This window comes from Pyrus communis, chromosome 9, assembly GCF_963583255.1.
Source record: "Pyrus communis chromosome 9, drPyrComm1.1, whole genome shotgun sequence".
NCBI lineage: Eukaryota > Viridiplantae > Streptophyta > Magnoliopsida > Rosales > Rosaceae > Pyrus > Pyrus communis.
This window is the reverse complement of record NC_084811.1, coordinates 9,443,897-9,456,003: the sequence shown is the minus strand read 5'-3', so window position 1 is coordinate 9,456,003 and position 12,107 is coordinate 9,443,897. Positions and strand designations below refer to the sequence as shown.

At 36.3% G+C, this 12,107-nt stretch overlaps 2 protein-coding genes across 2 annotated transcripts; both read right to left on the bottom strand.

Annotated features, from left to right (window-relative positions):
• Positions 1-1,500: 1,500 nt before the first annotated feature.
• On the bottom strand, positions 1,501-3,165 carry LOC137745882 (E3 ubiquitin-protein ligase SGR9, amyloplastic-like). The gene has a single exon (XM_068485916.1). The coding sequence runs from the start codon at positions 2,956-2,958 to the stop codon at positions 2,137-2,139; it is 822 nt and encodes a 273-aa protein (XP_068342017.1). The 5' UTR covers positions 2,959-3,165; the 3' UTR covers positions 1,501-2,136.
• Positions 3,166-5,326: 2,161 nt separating this feature from the next.
• Positions 5,327-7,616, bottom strand: LOC137746179 (pentatricopeptide repeat-containing protein At2g37310). Its single transcript, XM_068486257.1, has one exon. It carries the CDS (start codon positions 7,552-7,554, stop codon positions 5,551-5,553), a length of 2,004 nt encoding a protein of 667 aa, XP_068342358.1. The 5' UTR covers positions 7,555-7,616; the 3' UTR covers positions 5,327-5,550.
• Positions 7,617-12,107: the final 4,491 nt, after the last annotated feature.

The following is a 12,107-nucleotide window of genomic DNA, read 5'->3' as shown; positions in this document are numbered from 1 at the left end:
TATTGGATTCAGTTATTTTAATTCACGGATGCCTCGATATCTTGTTGCCTAATTCCTAATGACAAGTTCCTGTAACGTTTCTTGATTGTTTATATATGAAAGTACAAGTAAAAAGATAATTAGGTCACCAAACTTGTGAAACCCAATCTCTGCTTAGAAAACCTGCATGTGGCGTGCATCTTGGATAAAAAGATACAGAATTAGGCAAATTTTATAAAAATAAAAGAAAAGAAAAGAAAGAAATTGGGTGATTGTTATCCCGAAAGTATAGACTGTTTGTTCTATGGGTTTTGAACTTGCAACTTCTTCTCCTTGGTTTATTAAGATAGTTTACTCCCAATGAGTTCCTAACAATCTTATTTTATGTGGAAATTATAGTTTGATCCGGATTTAGCATAAGTTATTCTTTGAAATGATCTCAATAGAATGCAGGAACTTTTTTTTTCAGTTAAAAATGCAGGAACTTTTACTGGAATGTCATTACCATAAAATCTGAGTTTCTATTGCAACAGGAAGGGAGCTTATAAGTTGCCTGCCTCTTTCTATTTATTAATTTTTCAACATTTCTACTCTTTGCAGAAAGGAACCGAAGAAAACTCGGCAGCTGCTATGAAATATATCCTGAAACTTTGCAAGATTGGTAAATATGCCTCGTTCTCCGACCTCCTCTATGTCCTTGTAATTTTTGAAGTGTTTTCTTTCATGGTATTTATCTGATGCTCCATTTAAGACTATAGGTTTTTGTGTGTGTTAGTGATCTCCTTTTAGTTTTTGACCTTGCTCTTCTTTTAATTGGTCCGAGCCAGCTGATTAAATCCACGAATGTTTTTATTTCATTTGTGTTGGTGAGATTTATTAATTAAATGGACTCCCTTTTATCTTTCCTTAGCCCTTAGTTAACTTAGCCATTTGCATTATTGGGTACTAGTTTGTTTAAAAGTATTCTAGTTTAAGTGTGGGTGTGCGCTTCCAGAACTTTTCTGATATGTTTCTGTCATGTTTTATTTCAATTTAACATCATATCATGCACGTCGAAAATAAGATAAGCTTCCCATAAGTTCATGAGATTGGGTAAATTATTTCATACAAACTCTGAGAAATGAGGATGGCCATTTATCCTTGTCTGGCTGTCTGAATTTTATGATTTTATCTGACGGAAAATTGGTAGTAGAGTACTGATTTGGTCATCTAATTTATTTTCATGATGACCCATGTGTAGGATTTTCTAAACATATATAAAGAGACCAAAAATGTGATGTTATCCTTTATAAAAGTACGATAGGCGAGCAAATGATCCCACATACTGGTCTGAGTTTAAATGCCCCATGTTTGGTAGCAGGACACAAGTCTAAAACAAACAGGAGGGATTCAGAGACCCATGCTGCGATGGGTTTTGAGCGAGCCTCTTATCTATTCTGCGTCTCGCTTTTCCTTCTCTTCTGTCCATGGTTTCGAGCCCGCCTCTGCGTCTGATGCTGAGTTTGGCTTAGCAAGGTATCTTCCTTTTCTCTATTTTATCATTCCTTCAAAAACCGCCCACCTATTTTCCGACTTATAGTTTTATCTGAGTTCATTTCGACTTTAGTTTTTATCAGTTTCCAGGTTTGCTCCAAATTTTGAACTAGTTTGGTTTTCGTTTCTCTGAATCTGACTCTTTGGTCGATGTGCGTTGATCAGACCTACGTCCTAATATTTCAATCTGTTCTTGTGAGTTTTGAGTTCGGTTTCTGATTGATGGTAGGCTGCTAATCTCATCTGTTATCTGCTGCCTTAGACAGGATTCCTTTTACCTCTATTGGGTCGGTTTATTGAAAATGTATTCGCTTTCATGAAATGTGAAAATCAAGTACAGAAGTAATCAGTGGTAATTGCAAATGAATTACCAAGTAATTAATTGCATCAAATATCTCTCTGTCTCTGTCTCTCTCTCTCTTACTCTTATTTATTTAGCTACATATATATGCCTATAAGGCTGTAACCTAAACCACATGTGTCCATATCAAGTATTATGTGTGATCCTCTGCAATTCATTCATCACATCCATGCAAATCCACACAATCCCTTCACAGCCAAGAAATAAAATCCAGAATTCCACTCTGATGGTCACACGTGTACACGGTCATGATCACCATCATGCTACACTAATTCCTTCTCACCCATCTTAACCAAAATCTCCCACAGCCGTTGGATCTCCCCGAACACATCGTCAGTGGGAAGCGCAAACCGGCAGCACGGACAAGTGTTCCTCTTCCTCAGCCACCGCAAAATACACATCCAGTGAAACAAATGCCGGCACGGCAGCTCACACACGTCTCTGTCCTCTCTCATCTTCTCTTTACATATCGTGCACTCGCTCCCGCCGCTGCTCACCTTCACCGACGGCAGCGCCACGACCGCTGCTGGTGATGCCGCTACTTCTCTCCCCGCCTTCCCGCCATAGCAAAAGCCCATCACGCTGACAAATCTCAAGCACCTCGTCAGCACCTCAATATAAGAAACCAAAGCCGACCCGTTGTAGACTCCCATGCCGGAAACTGTTAGCATGTTGTCGGAGTACAAATTGGTTAAAATTTCGCGCCATTTTATAGTTGGTGCTTGGAGGGCTTCCGGGTTGTGCTGGTGTACTTCGCAGAGTAAGAGGAGGAGCAGAACGGAGTCGAGGTCTCTTTTTCTGACAACACGTGGCGGTGGTGGATTGGTGTAGGGGTGGAAGTGGAGTGTGAGGTGGTAGAGGGAGGAGAGGAGGTGGTTAGCGATGAGGACGGTCTTGTGGGGGAGGGGGAGGGAGTTGAGGCGGTGGAGGGTGAGAGAGAAGAGGATGGGGGAGGAGAGGAGGGAGGAGAGACGGTGGTGATGGTGGTGGGTGTGGGAGAGGATGGTGTGGGTGAGATCTGAGAGTTGGGGTGGGGTGAGGGTGGCCAGAGCAGCCATGATGGTTGCTGTTGTTGTTTCTTCCATTATGGGATCGTGTGCTTTGCGGACTTTTGCTTTTAATCTTTTTATAGAGCGTGGAAAAAATGATTTTGAGGCTTGTTATGGCTTTTTATGTGAATTTTTGCTTGGACTAATTTACCCATACTGGTCTCTTGTAATGACTATTGTACCCCCTTTGATATTTGCTCCACTCTTGTTCTAAGTACTGGTTTGGTATTGAGGTACTTTTATAAAAAGGTATAAAAAAAAGTTGAACTTAAAAAGGTGTTTGGTAAACACTTAAAAACAACTTATTTTCACAGCTTTGGGTGAAAATAAGCTAAAAACGTGAAGCAGCAAAAATAAGCTTATTCTCACAGCACAGTAGAAGAAGTTTTTTCCAAAACACAGCAATACCAAACCACCCTTAAATACTACAGAAAAGTGATTTTCACGTACATTTTTCTCCTCATGCGCTTCTTGCATTTGAATGAATAATCAAAGAAAAATTAATAGATAAAATCAAACAGAGGTATGGAGAAGAAGAAATAGTGTCATAGTTATTTTCCGTGCTATATTAGTGGCCATGATATTTGTAATGGGTTCAAATCTTACAATAATCATCTCATTACAATCACAAAATCACGTTTATGTAAAACTATGGTCATTACATTCACATATATTTGAAATCTTACGAGTCATAACAATTTGTTTTTGCATTAATGATTTTTCTTTACAGGTAAAGAAGATGTTGAGAGTCGAATTCCGAATTTTATCCTGATCTAGACAAAACGAATGCGAGAATCAAACTCTTAACTTTATACTGATGTCAACCAAGAGAAGATCGAGAGGCGAGCTCTTAATCTAATCACATCTTTGATGTGAATCTATCATTCCACAACTAATATCAAACCAAGAAAAGAGCGAGAAACGAGCTCTTAACTTAGTCATATCTTTGATGTAAATCTCCCCTTCCACAATATCCAATGACAACAAATGCAATGTGAATGTGCATTTGGGGGTGTAAGGTAAAGATGAATTGAATGAGGTCAGTGAGTATGTAGGTTTGTTTGTCCACAAGTTGTGTGTCCAGTTCAAACCCATTTGTCGTTCCTATATAATTATATCTATAACTTTAGTATAATCTTTAATTATTTAAAGAAAAACAAGTAGAAGAGGAAAAAAACCAATTGGCCCATGCATGGCTCGGTCTCCTTGTCCCCCTGCACTCTTAATAATGCAAATGTGACGACGATGCTAATATATCGTTTCGCTTAACAAGGATCTTGTCACCTTTTACATTTACATCTACCGCCTGCAACTCCGGTTAATTTTCATTTGGAACTTGAGTAAATTGTGAGACTGGATCTGATAAAGAGAAATGGTAAGAAAATTCTTTCAAAGTGAGATTTTCGATGAAGTTTTTTGATATCTTATATTTTTTGTACAATGTTTTATAATGTTTGCACTGAAATTATGCCAAAAACATGAAGTTGCGGACAGTCCACTTTTAAGAAAGTCTCCTTAGCATTTATCTCTGGTAAAATACATAATCCCGAATGAGTTCTCTGGAAATATAGACATTTCAAGTGTTTTTGGAATTCAAAAATATTTTCTATAAAAACTCTTTCAATCATTTTAAAAATATTTGAATTTAGGTGATGCACCCTAAAACACTTGGATTTTTAATAATAAAATTTTTAGTTAAAAACGCTTTTAAGCACATGTGTCGTGCATAAGTAATCCCGAATGAGTTCTATGTGACAATTAATAATGTGTCAGTGCAATAACATCTTGGTGTAACGATGGTAGGATTAATGAGTTATTTTATTTTATTTTCTTCTTCTTCTCTCATAGGAGTTTTAAAAGGTTCTTTTTCAAACTAATGTATTGTCTGAGATGGTATTCAATTAACACACTATCCGTCGGTAAGAAAATTATTATTTGTCACGTGATGTCACCGGTTGCAAGATAAAATCTCACCAATCCATTGGTTGAGGTATTATTCCACAAGGGGTATCCTGATCAGTGATCACCACACAATCAAACCGAGTGAGCGTAAAAAACCCTTTAGAGGAGACACAATGATAATCTTTGGGGCAACCAAACCATGATCAAGATACAGGGCCGAGGAGGTGCCGGAAAAAAAATTATAATTCCATTGGATTCTTAAACAGCAAGGAAAGATTGCAACTAACTTTAAAGTATGGATAAAAGTATGAACAGGTCCAAAAACTATTCAATATGTTTAAATAGAGTAAAAGACGAGTGTGATAAAAAGATATTTTGGTGTCACGATAACAACTTATATAACACATGTACATTGTTATTATAGTATTCCATGTCAATGATACAATGCTAGGCGAAAAAACTTACACTTGTAGTTGTATAATTGTATTATTGACATGGATTGCTACGATGGCAGTGTACCCGTTCAATGTAAGTTCTATAATATAAGAGAGATCCCCAATCTACAAATCAAATTGCAAGTTAAAATAATTCCACCAACACTTCTGATGAATGAAGTTCTTTCCTGATTCTGAGCACTTAAAAAACACGAATTCTATGCCACTATGGAAAACAGGGCATTTCTTGGATCCTAAGCTAGCTGATATGAGCCGGAGTGGTGATCTTGGCTCAAACATTAACACTCTCCTCATCTAATTCATCCTGCAAAGCATACCCTTTTTCTTTCATCATCCCCAGCAATCCTTCCAGTGTTTCGTAGATCTCTTCGGTTCTTTCGTTTGATGTGTCCTTCACTATAAAGCTTTGTAACCCCTTACTTGTTTCAATCCAGCTACTGCCAGGAATCTTCCTCAGCCCAACTTCTTTCATTCTCTCCCTGACCTTATCAGCTTCTTCCCATCTCCCAGCTTGTGAATATAAATTAGCCATAATGATGTAGTTCCCTGTATTCTCGGGTTCGATTTGAAACAAGCGATCGCAGGCAAATTTTCCCAATTCAACATCACGAGAAACTGAAGCCCCATTTAGTAGTGCGCCCCAAACTTTAGCACTTGGTTCAACTGGCATTTTGTGGATAAAATCTGCAGCTTCGGTGAGTTTCCCAGCTCGGCTAAGAATGCCTACCATGCAGGCATAATGCTCAACTGAGGGCTGAATGCCATATTCCGGAAACATGGCATCAAAGATTTTCCAAGCCTCATCAACCACTCCAGAATGAGCACAAGCTGTTAATACCGCTGTAAATGTCACTTGATCTGGTTGAATCCTGCTATTCAGCATCTCATAAAAGAGGCCAAGAGACGTATCAGCATCTCCGTGGGATGCATAAGCTGAGATTATTGATGTCCAAATGATTAAGCTCTTACCTTTTGCTTGATCAAAAACCCTCTGTGCCCCGTAAAGAAAACCTGACTTTGCATAAGTATCGATAATAGCAGTTTCAACATAAATATTCCGGTCAAAATTGTTTCTAACAGCATAAGCATGTACTTCCTTCCCGACTTTCAGATTTGAGAAATACGATATTGTGGGAAGAATGCTTGACAATGTCACGGTATTTGGTTTGCAACCACATGCCTGCATTTGTCGAATTAAATTCAATGCCTCTTCGTGCTGGTTGTTCTGAACCAAACCTGAAATCACAGCATTCCAAGTACTTAACTTTGGCTTCTTACTATCTCGAAAAACATCCATGGCTTTGTCAACAAACCCGTGAAACATGTACCCCGAAACTAATGAGCCATAAGTGACCTCATCCTTTTCACTCATCTCATCAAATAATTCTTGAGCATAATCCAAGCTACCACATCTTGCATATAGCCCTACAAGAGCATTGCAAAGCAAAACATCCATCTCGATTTGATTCTCAATAACAAACTGATGAACCTCCATACCGAGCATAAGATCATTTGACTGTAAACATGCCTGCAACGCACTCACCAGTGTCAACCCAACAGGCTTAAACTTCTCCAAGCCTAACATCATCCTATACAACTCTTTACACTCATCATAATACCCGGCTTGAGAATACCCTGCAATCATCGAATTCCATGAAACAATATCTCTTTCCGGTATCCTGTCAAACAAAGCTCTCGCCAAACCAACCTCATCACATCTCGAGTAGTAAGTAATCAAAGAATTAACAACAAAAACATCCGAATCAAACCCACTACGCAGAACAAAACAATGTACTTCCTTAGCCAATTTTGAACCTGAAAGCAAAACTCCAAGAGCCTTCAGCACACAAGTCACAGTAAAATTGTCGGGCTTCGCTTGATCCGAACACGAAGACACCATAGCAGAAAACCACTTCAAGGTGTCGGCGTGCATATTGTTAATGGAATACCCAATGAGCATGGCGTTCCAGGAGAAAGCATTTGGGTGGGGAATTTGGTCGAACACCTTGCGGGCATAGTTGATATTATTGGTTTTGGAGTAGAAATTGATGAGCTTTGAGGCCAGGAAGTTGCCGGGCGTGACGGAGAAGAGGATGAGGCGGGCGTGGAGCTGCTTGGCCTGACGGACCAGGCGGTGCACCGTGCAGTGCTGGATGAAGTGCCCGTAAGCTCCGCAATCGAGCCCATCGATTCCATGGAGGCTCTGAAGGGCTCGTTGGACGTAGCCGTTGGTGGTGGCCGAGATTTGAATGTTGAATGACTTTGATAACATCATTCATTTGTTTTTCTCATAAAAGCTTAAACTTGCTTGCCTTGTAGCTTTCTCGTGCCACGTTTGTTTTAGCATCGTCCTTCGCTGTTTCTTCTTTACATTTTACAAGAAAAATAAAATAAAATAAAAGAAAAATAAAATAAAATAAAAGAAAAATAAAATCAATGGTATTTTCCTGTTCTTAGGGAGGAAGATATACTCTTGTATTCTTGTTGTTAATTTCGTAACTTTTTTAACGATCTAAATAATTTATGTTTGACTCATTATTTATAGATCATTCTTGTAAAATTTAAGAAAAATTCAAAATCATTAAAACATCTAATTGTGATGAAGAGAGTAGACGAATATAATTTTTTAAATAAATACTAAAATGAGTACTATTTAATTCAATAATTTTACTGTTTTATATTTGAGTAATTTTTAGTACAAATGATATTAAAAAAAAAAAATCTAAAAGATAAATAATTGGTTCGTCGAAATACATTGTAAAACAAACTTTCAAAAAATTCCACAATTAAGCTTATTTGACGAATATCTCAAATAATGTTTTTATTTCATCTTGACTTTTCTTTTTTCTTTTTTAAATTTGTATGAGAAAATAACTAGCATGTGATTAGGGGTGGGTGCGGATCGATTTGACACTTAAAATATAACTAAATTAACTAATATTAATCAATTTGATTTGGTTCGGTTTTGACCAATATAACCATTGAAACAAAACCAAACCAAACTCTTGTTAATTGGTTTGATTCAGTTTTTCTGTCGGTTTGATCTCTTCAAGATGGAAATAAAAAAGTTTAACATTTGAAGAGTTGAAATCTTTTGAACATCCACAAATCTCATGCATTTCAATTTGATTTAAAAGATAAGTTTTTTCAGAACATAAAAAGTTCATCAAATCAAATAGAACTAAGTTTCAATTAAATAAAATCTCATGCTAGCAAACGATTTGAATTACAACCTCGTATAAGCAAGGATACATATAAATCTCCTAATTGTTAGTTGCCATTACAACTTATAATATGTTGAGACTTATAACATGTGTATGTTTAGACCTCTAAATAAAAGGTTATGACACCCTGAAGTTTATCGTGTTTTCTTGAAAAAAACTTCTCAGGTTTGAAAAATTACACCAACATCATTTGAAGTTTTAATTCACATTCACCTCACCTTTCTCATATCAAATTTACCTTTATAATTAATTACTTTTTTTTTAACAATATAATTAATTACTTAAATAATAAAAAGCCATTATAAATAAATACAAAAACAAATCAAACTAAAAATTACATTACACAGTAAAAAACAAAAAATAGCAAAACCCTATGCATCTTCTTCTTCCCCTTCCATTTTTTCCTGACCACAAATTTTTTTTTTTTTAACCATCAATCAACTACTGAGAATACAAAGGAATCTTGCTTATCCTTATAAGGAGTTGGGTTACTTTTCATGTTGCCAGTTAAAGTTCCACCACAAAATCAAAGAAAAATTAGAAATATAACCATTTTAAGAATCACATAATAAAATATAGCCTATATTGAAGCAAAAAAACACTTAATTACGCTTGGGTTAAAATTCTCATCTCCCCCCACCTCAGGTGTTCGTCTCTTGAACTCTCATCTCCATTTCAATTGTTGAAACACAACCACCACATTTCTCTTCACCCAGATGCAGTTAAGCCGACGTGCCAAACCCATTCATTCCCACATTGAGATAATCTTTCAACCTCCATTTTAGATCGAGAAAACTTCTTTGCAAAAAGATATTTTTTTTTATAAGAACAACACACATAAACAAAAATCATTTAATATGATAGAAGATGATATTCGAGATATCAATAAAAATAAGTATAGAAAATATTTTGATTGGAGAATTCTCAATTTTTGTGTTAAAACGAAGGTCGATATTAAGGCCTGGATCAATATCAAATGTAACAAACACTAGTTGCAGTACTAAATGAAGAAAACACTCTGTGCTAGCAGCTGCGATAATACAGAGGATGCAAGCGTTATCTAGAATAATTGGATGTAAAGCGCCTGTTGGTGGCTTTTTAAGTCCGCAAATTACCCAAACCATGTAAAGCGTCTGATCTGGGTCCTTTGTACCCCTCGCGGATGCAATTGCAGCAGCTAAGGCGAGAAAGAGGAGGAAAAAATTCACAAAGCTATAGAAGGTTCAAAGTTTGAAGTGTCGGACACAATGCTGAGCTTTTATACGAGTCGACTATAAATTCTCTCCTAGTTTTCAAGCAGGTCCTTTCATTTTAAGGGGACTCCCTGGAGATTTGAGTCCAGAGCACGTCGCCTAACCTTAATTATAAAAAGGTTGATGAGCCATTGACATAAAAATGTGGCCTGTAACTTAGGTACGTCTTCAAGCTTTTGCTTGTACTTTGTATGTTGTTTATTTAATTTGAATGGTTTGAGCGTGAGATGTTGGTTCCTCCAGCTCCTCCATCCTTGGTGCAATTAGGGTTTTAGAATTGATAAAAAAAAAAAAACTTGTTTTTCTCTATAAAAGTTATTAGGGTTTTATTCGGAATGAACATAGCATAAACAGGGAGTGATGGTAATGTTTAATTATAGTGTGTAGATTTATTAATAAATTTTAGTTTTAGGGAGATGATATACCTACCCACCAACACTATTTCTCCACCCACTTTTTAATGATACTTTTAATGACAACTCTAACCTTTTGCAAAATGACTTATAAGGCCATCTTTAACTATTTTATTCTTTTATTTTTGTATTAAATTTTGAAAAATAGAAGGAACATGAGCCCAGCAAGTTGAAACCATCGCACACAGCACCAACCAAGTTGAATCCACCGTTTTCCTCATCTCATATGTCAATTCCTTCCCATCCATTCGAAATCTTCATCAAACACCATAGACCCATTACAATTACCTTAAGAAACCTTACTCCTTTTCTTTTTCTCTCATACCCATTTATAGTTTCGGCAATCTGTGTGGAATTGTGCTCAGTTCATCTAATTGACGTGGTTTTAATACCCATCTTCTACAATTAGTCCTCTACTTGAGTTGTAATTGTAGAGAGTGACTACGAGGTCGACCGAGGATGTTGCTCATCCTCATAGTCTTGATTAAATTAGAGACAGAGTTGGCTGACGGTGAGAAGGGGGTTGCTTGCCATCGAGTGGGTGGATGTGTGGTGGTTGCTAATTTTCTTTGTAAGGGATAGTTTAGGAATATCAGTGGGTGGGAAAAAAGTGTTTTTCATTTTTACCTTTTGAGTGGGGTGGGAAAATAAAGTGAGGTGGGGAAATAGAATTGTGGGGTGGGTCTAGTATCTCTTTAGTTTTATTATTAATTTCATCTCGTACTTGATGATAATTATGCAAGAGAATAAAAAAATAATTAATATTTAAAATTTAATTTGAGTGTAGAAAGATGTTAGATGAGTTTAAATAAAAATTCTCTTAAACATTTTCAGATTGTTATTTGTAATATCGATTGAACCGAAACGAGAACCTCTGTTGTCTAAGATTGCATCTGTTCTTGGTAGCCGCCATTATTCTGCCATCACGCTCTGCATTGTCAAATCTTCCCTCTTAAGTCCTAACCCGTTCAATTGTCAGATCATTTTGACAACCATGGTTTGGAATTGGGTTACTTAAAAGAAAAATAGCAGAAGGATCATGATTTTCCTAAGATTTTACAGAAAATCATGGTCGAGTGTCAATTCAATTTGACAACCATATTTTAATTAGCACACTATTCCCGCAAAACACATTGACACAAGAAAGAGAATCGGTTATGAACCATCTCGGCTCCCTAAAACCCATTCTAAAGTGAGAGAGAGATGACAAACTCTTTTAAAATTTTTGTGATATGAATCTTCCTCGATCTAAGCATGGAGGTTGCATGATTATCTCAAAGTGGAAATGAATGGGTTTGGCTCTTCGGCGTTTGATGTAGCCGTCGCTTGGTTCAATTGTGAAATGGAGATGGAACTTCAAGAGACGAACACTAGAAGTGGGAAGAGAGGAGACTTTTCATCCGAGGGTAATTAAGTCTTTTTAACTTCAATATTTGTTAATTTTATAGAAATCGAAAAAGAAAAAAACTATATTTCATTAAGTGGTTCTTAAAATGAAGATATTTCAAAATTTCTCATTCAAGTTGGGAATGTTATTTGAGAAATTTTATTATGGAGATGGTCATTCTTACATTTTTTTTAGGAAATTTTAACGAAAAACTTACGGTATTGTTCACTCTAAAGAAAAATTACTTTTTTACACTAAAAAGTTAATTATGATACTATTTATTTTATCCCTTATTTTGTTCTTATCATTAAAACTCAAAGTTTTTAAACAATTTTCGTTAATTTTTCTTTTTTTTTATTGACTTTTTTTTTTTTTTTTTTTTTCTTTTCACATGACTCGTCAGGGAAAAAAGAAAAGAATAAAAACCCTCCGCCTTGTAAATTACATTCCTAGCCCTAACTATAAAATAAGGAAAAATATTCAATCAGGTTCACCTGAGAGAAGACACTACAGTTTAAGGGCAGAACGAAGGAAAATTACAGTGGCGGACC